At 47.0% G+C, this 17,827-nt stretch overlaps 1 protein-coding gene across 1 annotated transcript; it reads left to right on the top strand.

Moving 5' to 3' along the window:
* Positions 1-17,425, top strand: smad7 (SMAD family member 7). Its single transcript, XM_029515250.1, has 4 exons — positions 1-1,467; positions 2,470-2,523; positions 6,185-6,256; positions 16,524-17,425. Exons 1-4 carry the CDS (start codon positions 999-1,001, stop codon positions 17,060-17,062), a joined length of 1,134 nt encoding a protein of 377 aa, XP_029371110.1. The 5' UTR covers positions 1-998; the 3' UTR covers positions 17,063-17,425.
* The last annotated feature ends 402 nt before the right edge of the window (positions 17,426-17,827 follow it).

The raw sequence follows: 17,827 nt of genomic DNA, 5'->3' as shown, positions 1-17,827 counted from the left end.
ATTTACAGACAGAGAGCCTTCAACCCCCCTCCAAATCACTCGTCGGCTCGACTCCTCCGACACTCAGACGCGGAAACTTCGCATGAGATACGTGGCTGGATTAGTTTTCATTATTATTATTATTATTTTTTTTTATTATTATTATGAGGGGAATAAGAAAACAACCGAAATAGGTTTTACACAGCTCGGCGCCTCGCTGTCCCTTTCTACGCTTTTTCAACTCGGCTGAGAGATTCTGGTCCTGGATTTGATCCCCTGGCTCTCTGGACGAGACTGATCCCTGCCAGCAGACCACATCCTCTGCAGACCGGTGGCACATCGAGGCGATAGCGGATGAAAAGAAAGGAAAGAAGAAGCCCGGTTGGACAGAGAGAGAGAGAGAGTCCTACTCTGTGCAGACGGATCAAGGATTTTGTGGATTAATGCTCTTGAAGACAGACACATCGGCGAGCTCCGGTTTTCATGGGATAATTAGGCCTCAGTTTGTCTGCTTTCCCACCACCACAGAGATGTTTTGACATTGTTTATATACTGAACATCGACGCTGAGCGTGTTTTTATTTTTATTTTTTAAAGGGGTCAGTTCAGACGTGCGCTCGGCTGCACATCACCAAGTGATGTTTCTGTGTTGTGGCACATTTCTCCTGTCGCTTCAGAGGTGGACAGGCTGCTAGATTCCGCTTTACAGCCCAGTCTTAATCGCCCGTGTGTGTGTGTGTGTGTGCGTGCGTGCGTGGGGCTGGGGGGTGATGGTTGTTTATCCCCCAGAGGAGAAGCTGACTGTCCCGTGAACCGCGGCTGCTTTTCGGTGATCTAGTCTGCAGGAGAAGGCGACAGAGACTGGCGTATGCTACAGATTTCCTCTGCTCATCCGGCTCCCAGTTTTTCCACCGTATTTTCTCAGGCTGCTTGTCATTGCCTGGACTCGGATCCCGGAATCTTCATGATTTGCGGACACCATGCTCGTTTTTTAGCCGGGGAACCCTCTTTTCGTCCCGCATGTTTAGGACCAAACGATCGGGGCTCGTCCGGCGACTCTGGAGGAGCCGTGCGCCCGTGGAGGGCGACGGGGAGGCGGATAGAGGAGGGACGCATGGCTCCGGGGGCTGCTGCATGGGCAAAGCGACAAAGGTGGCCAAGTCCAACGCCGGGTCGGAGGCTGAATTGAAGGCGTTGACCCACTCGATACTGAAAAAGATAAAAGAGAAACAATTAGAGGTGCTTTTGCAGGCGGTGGAGTCCAAGGGGGGTGCCCGTAGCCCCTGCTTGCTCCTGCCCAGCAAAGTGGACGCCAAAGTGGGTCAACAGTCTTACTCTCTCCCCATGCTGCTCTACAAAGTGTTCAGGTGGCCGGACCTCAGGCATTCCTCGGAGCTGAAGAGGCTGTCTTGCTGTGAATCCTACGGGAAAACCAACCCAGAGCTCGTTTGCTGCAACCCGCACCACATGAGCAGGCTTTGTGAACTCGGTGAGCCGGATTATTTTAATAGCCCCCTCATCTTCACAACAAAAAGTTCGGAAATTGCGTTTAATTCTCGGGTGGTCGGGCCTAATTTTGAAAGTACAAATTCAGACACCGTGACATGTAGACAAAGAATTGGCTCTTAAAGGACTAATTAGCCTAATTCAAATGACATCACCTCTCTTGGCACAGTTGTCTTGAGTTTCCATAAGGTCAAACTTGACCCATGTGGAACGCGTGCCAAGTGGTCCTCTTCATCTTTCCTCCTCTGTAGGTGCAGGCTACTTTTTCATTTCGTCACATCACAGACCCCCCCCCCCCCCCCCAAATTCTCAAATTTAGCACAAGTAAAAAAAAAAATAATAATAAAATAAAAAAAAAAAAAAAACATTTTTTGGGTCTTATGTTGATTTCTAAGAAGAGATCGGTTAATTAGGCTGCGGCATTAACATTGACAGCATGTTTATTTTCCCGGCGCTTTAAAATGCGCCAAAGAGCTGTTTGTTCCAACTTAAATTGGGATATTTTCGACTTCATCGAAGCCCCCGCTTTTCATACAAACAGCCTTTCTGGCATTTCAAAATTTCACAACTGGCATTTCCAAAGTGCAAAGCGACTCAGCCAAGGCTTTACAATCTTTCCACGCTGAAAGTTTCCAGGGTTTGTGTGTGTGTGTGTGTGTGTGTGTGTGTGTGTGTGTGTGTGTGTGTGCGCTTGTTTGGCGTCCCGGGCCAAAAGAGGCCCGTATCTCAGTTTGTCCTAGACGCTGATAGTGGCCCTCCTGGCGCCAGGCGGCCCCCTGTTTATCTGCCTGCCAATGAAAGGCAATAGCCGCCCGGGCCGGCCTCTCTCAGCCTGCCTCTCCAGGCTGAGCTGACAGAAACAAACCCCCTTTTCCCCTGAAGAATGACAACTGTTATCATAAAGTTTAGATCTCTCCTCTGCATTTTCTTATGCTCTGCTTCTCTTTTTCTCTCTCTCCCCCCCCCCCCCCCCCCTTCCATGCAGAGTCTCCTCCTCCTCCATATTCGCGCTATCCCATGGACTATCTTAAACCACCAGGTGAGCTCAAGTCACACATATAGTCACACATGCATGTGTATATTTATGATGAACAATTTAACACATCTTAAAGGCCATGTTGCATTTATGAATGCTTGTGATGTGTCTTAAATCATATTGCAAATAGCCTTATACACTACCCCTGCAGTGTATTTGTGAAGTGTGTGTGTGTGTGTGTGTGTGTGTGTGCAGGAAATGGCTCCATGTTATGTTGTGATTTATGATAGCTGTGGAGTGGCACGCCTGGCTGGCTGGGCAGTTCTAGCATGGCTGGCAGCCAGGCCAAAGCAGCACAAAGTTGAGATACCGGCTATAGACTGACTGGCACTCACCAGGGGCACATTGTGGGTGCGCGCGCGTGTCTGAGAAGAAGTGCATTTGTGTGTCTTTTGCTTGTGCATCCGTATATCTGTTGTGAACCGCAGAGGGAGAAACAGAACGACAGCGGCGTCTCTGGAGCCAGTCAGCCTTTATCAGTTGAATTAATCAAATGATTAAGGCTTGTGTGTGTCACAGTCCTGCATCTCCATTTGGATGCATTTGTTTTAGGAATGAGGCGACTACATTTGCTTACAAGCTTCCCTTTTTGCTGCCTTTTCTTAACAAGTTTTGTTTTTGTGAAAATGTTTTCTCCGCCTGCTTTTGCCAGACTCCACATTACTGATGTGGTTGTCATCATATTCCGTGGTGTTGAAAAGTGGCCTCAGGTTATGTCTTCGTCCATGAAGTCAAGTTTGTGTGTTAATTTTCGGGGATAGCCAGAATAGTCTGAGACGAGGGAGGAAAAGGAGGCGATAGGATCGTTCTTACTCTCTGCAACAGCTTCTCCTCAAGGCATGGAAATTGTGACAAAGATAAATGCTTTGGCTGACTGTGGGATTCTCAAAGCCTCAGTTTTTAATTTGTCAAATCTGTCTCTCTCTCACTTCATTGCTCATTTACCCCTGTCTGGCAGTCTGTCAGTGCAGGAAAAGCTCAGAGTTAAACAATGACCAATCGGGCCACCAGCCACCTAGTTAGGAGAAGGAGAAAGTGGCTTTCAGTGGAAACAATAGGAAGTCATAGCAGCTGCAGCTGTGGTTCTTCAAAGCCCCCCCCCCTCTGTCTTTGTCATCTTTATTTACCATACTTTAGCAATATTGATTTACCTGAGAAGCATGATCAAAATCTTAAATGCAAACAGACATTAATTCATAAACTGATTGGTGGAAACCATCTCTTTACCCAATTCTGACCTGACACCATCTGCTGATGGTGACGTCTCTCTCAGGATCGAGCAAGTGAGTTCATTTGAAGTCTTTCCTGTGATGAAAGGAAGCAAGAGGGTAAATAGGAAATGCTAGCTGGATACAGACAGCGGAAATGATTATTCAACTCATGTTACCACCCTGTTTCCTTTTTGAGAACAAGCTGAAAGAAAAAAAAAAAAAACTTATTGTGTGTGGGACCTTGTGGGAATTAAACATTGCCCAAATCAGAAAATATAATCAGCCTGCTTGTCTCTATAGGAAGAGGCTTCAGACCTAGTATGAATATGGTCCATTAGAAATAATCCTTTTCAGAATGAATGAGAAACAATATGACTGCTTTAAGCTCACCTGTCAAACAATTTCCTTGTTTGATTGCTTTCAATCAGCCAGTGAAGCTGTGGTTGATCAGAGACAAAGGCTGTCTGTCTGTCTGTCTGTCCCTGTGTTGGTCAAGGGGCCGTGAAAGACAACATATATTAACAACACAATGGAGCAATGGAGCCGGCTGGAGGACACACACACACTCCCATGCACAGAGGACAGATGAGCTTATCATGCAGAAAGACAGAGTTTTTCCCCACTGCCCCAGGGAGCTGTCAGTCATCAGCCCCTTACCATTACTGCAGGCTATTCCAATTTTCTGTACCATTCTTTGCCTTTGCTTTGTCTAAGGCTGCATTAAATCATTATGACATTCCAAAAATCTGCATAGTTAACTTTTAGAGGGAAATTAAACGCTGTAAAAATCTGCATGAGGCGGAAGAGCGATGTATTTCACGATGATGGTTTTATGACTCCAGTGAGCAGGAAGTGGGGTTATATGTGTCAGGGTGCCTGTCCGCTCCAGCAGCAGCGGTCAATATGAAAGCAGCCCAGACGCAAAGTGCTACCTTGTTTCAGCACCGGGGAATATAAATCACGTTCTGTTTAGCTCTTTCTCTCGATACCCCCTCGGCCCTGTGGTCAGCTGTGAACTGTTGCCCGGGAGACTAGGGCAAGGCTGCTGGCAACCAATGAAAGCAAGGTAGCCTGGGCTATGCCCTTGCATCTCGTTACTGCAACCGCAGCAGCACGGGCCACGTCCGGACAGGGCAGGGTGGTGAGGAGTGGGGGCTCGCAGTGAAACCGCTCTGGTCGCTGTTTCTTAATTACTTCATTGCTCCTGCAGCTATGCTCGGTCAAACAGGAGGCCAATGAGTTGATCTGTTTGCCAGCGAGAGAGAGGAACTATTCAACAGAACCACCATCCCCCTCCTCAGCATATGTGGATTAAATGCGTTCTGAGCCCCCACACTCCTTACGGCGAGAATCGTCTTTTATTTATTTATTTATTTATTTTTCAGTTGGCAATTTTTTAGTGGCTTCTGTGCGAACTTGAGTTGAATACAACAGCCTTGTGAATCACTCAAACTGCACTTTAGAGCCATAATGCATGCAGTGTGGAGGTGACCACCATCACCACCTCACACTGTGCTTCAATGGATGGTAGGTGTAGAGGAGCGTTGACGTGCAGCAAAAGGAATGTATCATTAGTGAATTCCAAGCTACCAGCAGCAGCTCCGCGGCAGAGTTATCCTTTCCCCAGCAGTGTGTTGCTCCACTCAGTTTTGTTAAAGCCCCTTTCAGGTGTCATGTTGAAACTAGTCGACATTACAAGTCTTAGTGGGAGTTAAGTATTCAAATGCAAAGAGAGGGCGAGAGAGAATGAGTAGTTTTTTCTGTCTTGTTTGCCTGCTAGTGTGTTGTTAAGAGACTCTATGGTATACTGCTTTCAAGGCCTTTTCAGAGTTCGGTGTGCCTCATTGTTTTTGCTAGAATGGAGGGGATGCTGCTGAAATTTTTAATTCCACGGCAGCCAGACACGCACACATTTTACCCATTTTGAGAAACAGCTAACAAAGGCTCAGATTTCTGATTCAGCAAATGAGCATCACATCTACTTCCTTCATTACAGAGTTGTCAGACCAATTTGAATGTCCATTAGGGAAGGAGACGCACAAATTGTTGCACTTGCCGCCTCCCTGTATTTGGTTATTGAGCAGGGATCAATCTCCAGCCGAATCTCTCGCCTCAGTCATTAGTAAAGAGAACGCAGCTCTTTCCAAATCAGCAGCTTGTCTATGCAGAGATGGAGGGCTAGCGCTCCTCCTGAAGCAGTGGATTATGGGGGATTATCAAGGGTGTAAACTCTCCACTGTAAGATGTGTGTGTGTGTGAAAGTGTGAGCTTTGTCGTCAGCGTCTTCATTAGGCATTGATTTCACTGGAGTGATTGACGGCCTCACAGCTGCTGCTTTGCCTTCTCTCCTCACATGCACACAGGAACACACGCACAATATTAATTCAAAGTCTCTCTCTCCCTCCCTCCCCCCTCCCTCTCTCTCTGTCTATCCCTCTCCCCCTCTCCACTAGATTCTCCAGACTCTGGACCTTCATCCAGTGACACTGGGGGAACGACATACTCAGCCCCTGTGGGGCTTTCAGGTAAATATTCGTGCAAATAGATTTCCAGTTTAAACCCTGCTTCCTCCCTGTCCTATGCATTCTTCCTAACACACACACCCATCTCCCTTCATACTTGTGATGAAGCAGTGATTGTGGGGGCCCCTGCTTCCCCTCTGTAATTAAAAAAAAAAAAAGAAGAAGAAAAAAACGCCAGTGAAGGAGGGTGGTGTGTTTCTCCCACATTCACATAAATTCCTCCTGGCTCTTTGAACAACGCTCCTCTCTTCTCCTCTTCCTCTCTGATTCCCCCCATCCCTTTCCGTGTTATGTTGTAATGGAAGACAAACATGCTCAATCGTTGTTTGGAGAAGAATGTGCTCTCTGCGTGCGGTATTGTAAGGAGAGAAAAAAAACTTCTTGTTTGTTTGTTTGGGTGTGTTTGTGCATACAGGGGACGTCTTTGTAGACAGTTGACTCTCCTCTGGGCTCTGTGTGGATAAGAGCAAGACACAGGCGCCTTTCTTTCCTCCATCTCTCATGCAGGACGTGTTTCGGGCTTCCTCAGCTTTTCTCCCATAATCCCCTTTGGCAGCATTGCCTTCCTTACCCAGCACCCTGTCCGCAGGCTGCAGAATAAGATGGTGTCTTCGAGAGCAAGAGTTTGCTCTCCATTGCCTCCATACTGCTCTCTGCTTTCCTTTTAGCCTCAGATGGTTCTCATTACTGGGCCTTTAAAGCCTGTTTTATGTCAGTTGGTGTTCACTGCCCATTTTCCCCCCTCCTTTGTTTGGTGGTAGGGGGATGGAGGGGTTAGCCCGCCTCTGTGTGTGTGTGTGTGTGTGTGTCCCCTTAGATGTTAGAAGAGATTGGAGCAGTGCTAAACAGAACAGAGGAACCCAAACCAACCTCTCCACTCCTCCTCTGCTCTCCTCTTGTCTCCTCTCCTCCTCCTTCGGACTCCCAGATGGACATTAAAGTCCTCCCTGTTCACTTTAAGTAAAGACACATTTTAGACCCGCTTCAAACTCTGAAACCTAAGAAGTGGTGTCCTAACAGGCGCCCCTGTGCTCCCTCCCTTACTCTAAGGTGAACACACCACTCCTCCTCCTCCTCCTCCCCTGTTTTCCTTCCTGGCGAGGATGACATGGCAGCGGTGGCCAGCACTTCAGTGAATGGGCCCCCTCTGTAAAAGCAGTAGAGGTAGAAAGGCTGTGGCGGGATAGCCGGAGCGCTCTGCCCTGATTTCCCTGGCAAGCCAAAGGAAAGAAAAAAGGCTGCTTGATTCCTCCTTTCCCCTTCTTCGCAATCCCTCCCTCCTTGCGTCCCTTCTTTGCTCCCTCCCTCTGGGGCTCTGACAAAAGAAACATGGCTCTCCCAGAGGCCGGCCGCTGACCTTCTAATTCACTCACTCTGCCCTTTTTATGTTCTTCTGCAGACATATTTACAGAGAGTAAGAAGGAAGAGAGAGGAGGTGGTGTTGAGGGAAGGAGGCTGGCAGAGACTTGAAGTCAGCAAGAGTTATACTGTTAGGTCTTTTTGCATTGTAGTGGAATAATGAGGTGCATGTCGACTTCGAGAAAAAGCAGATTGGTAGAGCAGCTGAGAGCCTGTTATGAAGTTCGACCTTCAAGAGCAAAAAGACACCCAGAAGAAATGTCTCCTTCATCTAGAAAGCATTCTTTAAACAGAGCTGATGGGATGAGGTTAGAATGAAAAACACCCGCCTCAGAAAGCTCAGGCCATCCAGACTGGAAGGAGTTAAACGAGCTGCGACAGCGACAAGCGCATATGCAAACTAGGCTGCCTGCCAGGCTACCAGCTCCAAAGCTCCTCTTGCTGGCTCACGTCATCAGCTTGGAACAGAGCAGAGCAGAGAGCGGCGGAGAGGAGGGTCGATGGCTGGAGGCCTGGAGCTGGGTGTCAGGGGTCTGATCTCAGTCTGAATCAGTTCACCCAGGAAATAAAGAGAGATTTTTGGAAGTGGGAGCTTAGGTCTGGGTTAGGAGGATGCTGCATTGTTGGTTAGGAATCTGTGGCGTGATAAGTAATGCTTGGAGTCTTCCATGTTGTCAGTTGTCTGTTTTATGAAGAAGTTTTGGAACAGGTTCCTCAGGGTTTTGTTTTGTTTGTTTTTTCTTTCATTATTACTTTGAATGAAAGACTTCTGTGGAACATGAGACAACGGAGGTCAGGGCTAAAAACTTTCCATGCTCGTGTTGCTGATATCTGGTCTTCATGCAGAAACAATGCTTTGACAAATTTAGATTTTTGTTGGTTTAACACAGGCAGTCATAGAAAAACTTTCAATGGTCAAAAATTAGCCAAATTATGGACAGAGTCTGCAACTGTCTGGTTAAAGAGTTAGTAAAGTGGATTATGAACCTGACCAGACATTCAGAGTCGGTTTTCTGTTCTTGACATTGTTGATATTTGGCCATTTGGACAGACTCAGTCAAAGGGAGAGCAGAGGGACCTGGAAGATTTCCAGGTTCTATGTGTTGCACATCTACTTTGGTCATCCTGACAGTCAGTTATATACATTTGTTTGTATCAAGCTTGTATTGGATGCGTAGCATTTATCTGTGTGTATGTGTGTGTATGGGTGGCATGCCTGCTGGTGCCATCGGGGACTGACCCGGAGTGCCTGTGTGTAAGAGGATCCAGTTGAGCTGTGGTGACACTTACGCACACGCATACAGGGGCGTGCACATACACACAGGCAGGCAGATAGAGTGACCTGGTGCGAGCCCTGGCGCACAGCCGACTGTCACACAGGCGCTTCCTCCCACAGGAGGTTAAATTTAGGCTGAGTTGTATTCTTATACCACCAGCCAGTCACCTCGCTCGACAGACAGTCGGCCGGCCCATCAGTCAGTCAATTAGTCATCCACTGAATAGGCTGGAGGCATAACCTTCATCAGGGGCTCTGACAGAGATTAAATTTAGTCCGGGCACCTCAATTCATTAAATCAAACTAGTTCTGCTGTCATATGGAAAGGCCTCAAAGAAACGGCCCATTTCTGATCCAAGCCCAGTGAGAGAAAAGGCCTGTCTGCCGGCAATGTAATACCTAAGACACTATCATGGATATATATATTTTTTTGGAAACCAACTTCCAGCAGGCCAGAGCTCATCTCTGAACAGAGTACCCTCAGTCTCCCTCCGTTCTTTCTTTCCCTCTCTCACTCTCTCTCTTCTTCTGCATTCCTGCCTTGTTTGGGTTAGCAGGGAAAGGAAAGGGCTGCAGGATATGACCTCATGTCTTTGAGGAAAAGGCGAGCGGACAGGGAGGCAGCCGAGGCCTCATCTTGACGGAAAACAAACACTGGGGCACACCAACCAGAGAGAAGGGAGGGAGTAAAACGAGAGAGAGCGAGAGAAAATGGCTTGTTTTACTTCTACAAAGATATGGGTGTCCTTTCCAGCCAGGTGACCCCTACAGAGACGTTCTGAGGAGAAAATGTGCTCTTTCGTCTTTGTACATTTTTTTCACCTTCCTTGAACAGTAAGAGGAAAAAATGAAGAGGGAGAGAAGATGGCGGCTTTGGGTGGAGGGAGAGATGGTCGGCAGCTCTGCTCTGTTCTCTGTAATTTGGTGCTGCGTGTTAGCCAGCGAGTTGAGCAGAGCGGAGCTGGGCCGCTCTGTGCCGGGCCAGGATCTCTCATTACTCCCCACTTCCTCTCCTTGCGCAGCAGCCAAGCCGCCTCTTGGCAAGGGACTTAATTTTGGTTTTGGCCGTCCTCTGTTCCCCACCCTGTGTCATTATGCTGCACAAATCGAAAAAACAGCACGCAGAGACGGCGGAGGATGGAGAGAGGGGAAAAAGAGACAGGAGAGGGAAAGGGAGGAAAATGGGCCTTGCTCGCCTGTTTTCTCTGAAGATTCTCAGGGGTTGCAGCACGTTATATTGTTTTGTTCTTAGCTTAGCATCAAGATAACATTTACACTTGATAACATTTGCCTACCTTAGCATAGCCTGTCGATTCAAAGGTGGGCTATGCAGATTTGGCCCCAAGCCACTGCTGGAGGGAAGCCCAGAACAAGATGAACATTGTTTTGGTTTGCAGTCACTCTGTGGAAGTGAATTTTGACATTGCATCAATGTATGAAGATATAGACGGAAGAAAGAGTTTGAGTGAAGGCAAAAAAAAAAAGGAAGTGAAGGAGGACCCTTACACCCCATGGCCCCCTCAGCAGGATGACATGAAAATGGAAATAAGTGGAGACACATTCCAATAAACCCTCATGCATTTGTGTGCGTCAGATCTTAAGTGTGACACACTGCCTGGCTGCTGTCTCCACCCTCCTACCTTCTCATTTATGTTGTCACTTTGTCTTTTTGTGTAGTCAGACTGGAGGGGTTTGTGTGTCTTTTTATCTCAGTGACTGACTCAGCCCTGTCGTTGACTGTCGCAGACCATGGTGGTGCTGGCAAAACCAGACACACACATGCACACACACACACACACACACACACACACACACACACAAACACTCAAACATTCCCATATTCACATAAACATACAAAGGATACTAATTACTAATAACAGAGAAACGGCACAACAAAGGCTCAGCCTGCACACAACTGGCTCTGCTGGTTGTGTTCGACTTTGTTTGTTGGGCCAAACTCTTTAGTTCCCACAGTGTTTCAGTGGTATGACAACGCGGGCAATTGTTCCACTTGTCTGTCCATCTGCCCATAGCATTTGTTTTTGTGTGTACATGGTTTTGAGATGCAGAGCCTGCGGGTGATCTTCTGACTTGCAAAAGTGATTCGATGATCACTACGGCCTGTCTGGCACCTTGTATGCAAATAGCTGGTGTTTATTTGTCCTTACCCGGGCTGTAGGGGATGATGTGTGCGTAAGAGGGTCAGTGCAATGAAGTGTATGAATAATAACTTAGCAGTCGCATGATTGAAGCGTTAAAGGCGGGGTAGCGTTCAAACATTTAACATGACTTGGATACAGATGTATGATTCTTTCCTGATTAATTACAAACCCATCTTCTTTTATATCTCAGAATGAGAAAAACACCATTCCTGAGAGACATCCAGTCATGTGGATCGTGTAATTACAGCAGAAACTTCCACTCAGAGAAAATTATACTGTAGATGGGCGCATTAGGAAAACATGCGCCATTTTTCCTCCTTATCTTCTGCTGGTCGTGGCCGGATGGTTCATGTTGGAGATGGCGTGTCTGCAACTCATTCTCTCTATCTGTGTTTCTGCAAGGAGTCAGATCTGTAGATAGCAGAACTGTGCCACTCCCCTGTGTGGTTTTCCTGCCATCAGGGCTTATTTAGGTTTTGCTGAAATGGAGGAAGGCCTTAACATCTTCTTACATGGCTTACCACCCTAAAGAGGCACTTCCTGTGTCACCTAAACCAACTACCACCAGTGTGTTTCTCTATTTATCTACTGGGGTTCAACAATATTTCATTTCCTTTTCAAAATAGCTGTTGTGTTAATAGAAAAAATGAAGTGTATCTGGCACATTTTCTTGCTAATGTTACTGCCAGTATTTTCTGATTAGTGACTGAAACTGAAATGATTTTGAACATCAAAGTCTGTTTATGGGTCCACATGCCGTTGTATATGTGAAAAAGTTGCGTAAAGCTTTTCGTGGCCCAAGAGGGAGTTCCATGAACATTACTTGGGGCACTGTCAGTGGGGGCTGAGGATGTTAGAAAATGAAAAAAACCTGTCTTTTTTTTTTTTTTTTAAAGAAAGAAGTGAGCTCACCAGACATCTATAGCCCCCTCCCTGTCTCAGTTTGAAGCGAGCAGCTTGCAGCAGCAACCATCATAAACTTGGGTCTAAACTTACAAGGTTGTGGCGTTGATGTGACACGAGGACAGTCCCTTGGTCTTTGCTGGCTAACATGCAGTTGTGGAAATATTGTGTTAATGCTGGGACAGGCTTTAATTACAGTCCGAAACACACACGGTTGAGTCTGTACGCCAAAGCAGAGGCAACAAAGGGAATGCCTCCATGGTGACCCTTGACCTTTGGAATAGACTTTCCCCGGCTTGAGAGAGGGTGTTGACTTAGAAAATAAGGCACCGTGAAGAGCCCTTCCTTCCCCCCTTGAGCCGTTTCCTTCACGTCTTCCTCATTCCTCTCTTCAGCCACCTTTGTGTGTGTGTGTGTGTGTGTGTGTGTGTGTGTGTGTGTCTGATGACGACAGGATCATTACATGTCTGAGCAAAGAGCGGCGCACACACAGACACACATGCTGAGGCTTTGGGGGTCGATAAAAGACAGCTCTCAGGAGCCTCCTAAGTATTTACTAATGTTGATAGTGTTTTGTCCAGGCCTAAAATTGTATGTGTGCGTGTCTACATGCTCACATGTGTGTTCAGCAGCGTAGTCGTGCTGGACTGTGTTGACTTCTAAGAATAGTAGTGACCTGGTGTGTGGAGTCAGACGGAGGTAATGATTAACCTTTCCAGACTGTGTTTCTGGCCCTGAGAGAAGCACCCAGTCTGTCATTGCCCCTCCCCCCCATTCAGCCATCCCTCCTCCCTGCGACCAAGTCCAATTGTCTCAGCTAGCCTGGCGTCCACCCTTAAAGCAATGGGACTATTAAAATCCACAGGGGAGCTAGCAGTGAGTGTCTATTTGCCAGATACTCCCCCCTTTTGCAATGGTTTAAATAGCTTGTCTGCATTTATTTATGTTGGTGTATGTCTTTGAAGGGTGTCCCCTCTCAGAGCCTTATACCATGATCTGATCAGTCATTAAATGCCTAAAAACATGGATCCAATCTGCTGTTTTTGTTTACACTGTGTTGCTAATGGCTAACATCCACATTAGTTCTCGCCAGCTGCTTCCCTCTATTTCTTGCATTGCAGAAAATGCTTGTAAATGCCATTTATCATTACAATCATCCAGCATACAACATACAGCAGCTTAGGTTAGGATCTTTCTGCGACAATCTATCAACATTATATCTCCCCTCTTCGGGTGGAAGTTATGTGTTGACCCCCGTGGGACTAGCCAGAATGGGACAGACCGGCTGCACACGACTGACAGAGGCAGAGCAGAGCAGGGAGGGCTGGGCTGACAGATGGCCTCAGGCTGCCAGCTAGCCAGCTTATCTCCAGCAAGGAGAAGCCTGAGACACATGGGCTGAAAGGCCGCAGAGCAGACGAGCAGGTGGGGCGGCAGACAGATAGACGGACTAATGCTTCCATAGGCAGGCATCCAGTAAGCAGACAGACAGATGCACAGACAGACAGCTCTGTCAGAGTTTAGGGGCTGAAGATGATGGAAACGTTCCACTTCAACGTCTGACGAACTTGGCGCAGACAGTCTGACGACACTGTCGGACACGCACGCACACACCTATGCGAGAAGCACCTGAAATAGGGTCGGAGTGAAACACGAGGAGCTCAGCCAGCAGACACTTGACATGCACGCACGCAGAGGAAGACACAAACACACAATGTACTAAAAATTAAAATTCAGCTAAATGAGCCTTGCACTTGGAACGAGGTGTATTGATACAGGGCGGCTCACTTTAATGTGTGTGTGGTTCAGCTGCATTACTCATGAGGTGTAAGCTCATCTGCTGTCAGGACAAGCTGTGAACATACTCTTCACAGAGCTGTGCCCCGCAGATGGAGGAGTCTGTCTGTCATACTTTCTCTTGGCAGATGCACTGAACAGAACAAAGTTTGGTTTTGCTTACATGTTTGGTTTGTTATAGGTGTAATCCTGCAGGATTTTTTTGTCGCTGCCTCGAGGAACTCCCTCTCAGATTATTTTGCTGTCAGATTTTTTTGGTCAAGTGAGGAGGAATGGGAAGAATTTGGTGTAACTGCTTTCTCACTCAGAATGAAATACTGAACTTTGTACTCTTCTAAATTCATGTCAGAGTGACATCATCAGATATTTACTTTTGGAGACTTTGGGGCATTTGCCATCCTAACAGAGGAGACTAAATGGAGGATCTAGCGTTTTGTGGATTTGAACCCTCATAAGAGACTAAAAGTCAGATTATCTGGGATGATTATCGTCTGTCACTATCCTCTTTTCATGTGTCTTTGACAAGACAGGGCTTGCAACATAACATTTCCAAATTGAGGAATTTTAACTTTTACATGAGAAAAAGGGGTCTGAATAAAACATTGCTGCTGTACGAGTTCACCCTTTTCTGTTTCCCAGCATATTTCCCTCAGTTGTTACTCTCTCTCAATCCTTTGCTTTTATCTCTCCCTCTCTTTTCCCTCCTCTGCGGTTCTCACTTACCAACAGTCAGAGATTCTAAGAGGAGGAGAAGAGAGGAGAGGCGACGAGGGAGGGGAAGTGGGGCAGTTAGTGTAGTCCTGAATAGCAGGGTGTTTTCAGGCTGCAATGACAGGCTCAGACAGGCAGCCGCTCTAATGACCTCTGACGCCAGGCCCTGTCTCTCTCAGCAATAACAAACACACACACACACACACACACACACACACACACAGGGCCCCACAGGTGAGCTCCACCACCAGGCCCTCTGTCAGCTTTTAAGGAAGTTCAGAGTATCAGCCCTGGATGTTCCTGTACATACATCTAAAACAGAGACTCTAGTAAACAGCTTGAGATACAAAAAGACACTTTCTGTCTCTTGCCTCAAACGTAGATGCTCTCCCCCTCCATTCAGTTGAGGGTAGATAGTTGGGTACTTAGTTTCCCCTCAGCACCTCATGAGGACGGATTTACGATAAACTCCCCGAGGCTCAGCTCTGACCAACTTCAAAGAACACAGCCCCTCTTGTTTTACGAAAGGCATGCTTTCAGTATCCCCAGGCCCCCACCTCTCTGTTTCTGTCTCTCCTCTCCCAGTGTTGTCTTTTTCTTCCCTTTTTTCCTCCTTCTCCCTGTGTCTAATGAAAGCTAATGACAGGCCACGGTGAGTCCGCTTGGGCCGACAGAGATCCTGCTGCATTAACGTTGCATTTTGTCTCAGACGGGACCTTCCAAATTACCGGTTATATTCACAGCTACCACAGGATGAAACAGGGAGGGGGTGGGGGGGTTGAATGGGAGGATAAGGGCAACTGAAATGGCTCTGAGAGGGGCTCTGTTCATTTTTTTTCCCCTTCACATATATTTCCCCTCTTCAAGCTTTCTTAACCCTTGAATGTGTCTTTCATCGCGGCTGGATTTCAGTGCGTGCGTGGGTGTGGATGGGAATTGAGACAGTGAGGAGAGGAAGTATAAAAGACTGAGCAGCTGATAGAAGTTGCAGCAATTAGGTGATGACCTTAAAAGCACAAGAGACCCTTAAAAATCAGGAGAGGAAGCAAAGTTGCAAAAGTAACAGTCAAAATATGTGAAAAGCATTCCTTCTCAACCCCACCCCGCCCCCTCTTTCTTTCCTCTTGCGCTCTCTCTGTCTCCCTCTATTTCCCTTGCGCCTGACTGGCTCCTGCTTCTCTAGCTGGGAGTAGCTGTGAGCCAGATTTCTGTGGAATAGAGATATGAAGGGGGAGCGGGACGGCGCAGGAGGCACACTAAAGGGAGACAGGAGAGGGAAGAGGTGGGTTGGGGGAGGTGGAGGAAACTGGAGCATAGCCAATGCTACACTTCTTTACGCTCAGGGGAAACTTTAGACTGGAGAGGCGTCGCTTGTCAACGATTCAGACAGCAGGGTTGGACAGTTAACGGCCCGCCTCACTCGGCAGCAACACACCATATGCTCCGCCGTGGACGGGGATAGTTTATGTGACTGTGTGAAAGTCCCTCATCTTGTTGCTGTTGCTCAGTAACCGCGGGCTCATCTCTGTGAGACGCGTTCAGAGATAGTTTCCTCTGGCGCGGTGAAGGTGAAGCATGTTACTGTAGAGAGAGAGAGAGAGATGATCATGACGGTCGGTTGACGTCAGCACATTGTTGACCATGCTGCTACAAAAATACAGCAAGCCAGACAGAAGATAAGCATTTAATGCCCAGACAAATATTGTACTGCGTGTGGACACTTGTCTGCCAGTGTCTCTGAGTTGCTTCTCTTGTCTGAAGTCCAGGAATTCCAACATGGTCTTCCTGTACGGCAGAAATTGAGGATGACAGTCCAGCTTTGGCCCTCAACTAAAGTGCATTCTCCATTTCCCAAAACAGAGATAAGGAAGCAGTTGTGGAGCAACGTAGGAATCGTTTCGTAGTTGTTTAGAAGGCTGTATGTGATGAGATGTCCCTCATGGCAGCCTTCTACACTAACCCCAACAATCGTCTCTTTTTCCTTGGACTGTGTCTTTGTGCCATTGCTGTGTGCCCTTTATCAGGTCTAACCATATCCGTCTTTCTCTCTTGCCTCCTTCAGATTCCCTGGCATTGCAGGAGTCTGGCGAGCGGGCCCATTGGTGCGTGGTGGCATACTGGGAGGAGAAGACACGTGTCGGGCGCCTCTACTCAGTCCAGGAGCCCTCTCTGGACATCTTCTATGATCTACCTCAGGGGAACGGCTTCTGCCTGGGCCAACTCTGCTCCGACAACAAGTCCCAGCTGGTGCAGATGGTGCGGGCCAAGATCGGCTATGGCATCCAGCTGACGCGTGAGCCAGACGGGGTGTGGGTCTACAACCGCAGCTGCTACCCCATCTTCATTAAGTCGGCCACACTGGACAACCCGGACTCACGCACACTGCTGGTGCACAAGGTGTTCCCTGGTTTCTCCATTAAAGCTTTTGACTATGACAAGGCTGGCAGCCTGCAGAGGCCGAATGACCACGAGTTCACACAGCAGCCTCGCACCGGCTTCACAGTGCAGATAAGCTTTGTGAAAGGTTGGGGACAATGCTACACCAGACAGTTCATCAGTAGCTGCCCGTGCTGGTTGGAAGTCATCTTCAACACCCGATAGCAGCAGCCTTCCTCTTCTTCACCCTCCTGGCCTCTTCTGCCCCTTCACAAACAGACTACACCCACTTTTCCTTTTTTGTTTCATAGGTTCAAAGAGAGAGAAAAAAGTTTTAAAAGAAGAAGAAAGTATACAATTCTGATGGACTTTGTTTAATAAATGACGGAGATTTAATTAAATAAAATAAGAAGCGAAAAAATGTATTTTATGTTATATATAAATATATTATTAATTGTAAATATGAAGACGTTTTATATGCATCATTATTTATGTATTGTGCAATGTGTTGATGAGAAAAAGAAAATAAGATGCACTTTGCTTAATATAAATGCAAAACAAAGAAATGCCAAAATAAAAAAAAAAAAAGTACAAATAACCTCTATCGTTCAATCTTTGATTTACTCTTGGCTCTTTGGTGGTTTCATTCAGTTTTTGTTCAGGCATTCCATTTTGGTTTTGTGTCCAATCCAAATTGGACTGTTTGAATGGATCCACATGTCACTTCTCTGAAGCCCTTTTAATGTATTTTTGCAAGAACATTGTCTCTTCATTATAACTCAACAAAGGCTCAACTTTGTGTCACCGACGGACTTAAATGTCATGTAGTGGATCATAAAAGCATTTCCCAGTGAGACAACATGAGTCAGACGGTGACAGAGCCATAACTCACTGTCCCTGCTTTTACAGGCTCATTATGCCTTTTTTTTTTTTTCAGATTGTCTGTTTTTCCTGAGTTATTTTGGGATGAATGTCGCTCTTCCTCTCTGT

Source organism: Echeneis naucrates, chromosome 12, assembly GCF_900963305.1.
Source record: "Echeneis naucrates chromosome 12, fEcheNa1.1, whole genome shotgun sequence".
NCBI lineage: Eukaryota > Metazoa > Chordata > Actinopteri > Carangiformes > Echeneidae > Echeneis > Echeneis naucrates.
Note: the sequence above shows the minus strand (reverse complement) of the source record. Positions and strands in the feature narration are given on the sequence as shown.

Coding starts and splice junctions, on each gene's coding strand:
- smad7 (XM_029515250.1), top strand. CDS start 999: ATGTTTAGGACCAAACGATCGGGGCTCGTCCGGCGACTCTGGAGGAGC. Junction 1,468..2,469: donor GAGCAGGCTTTGTGAACTCG/GTGAGCCGGATT, acceptor CCTTCCATGCAG/AGTCTCCTCCTCCTCCATAT. Junction 2,524..6,184: donor GGACTATCTTAAACCACCAG/GTGAGCTCAAGT, acceptor CCTCTCCACTAG/ATTCTCCAGACTCTGGACCT.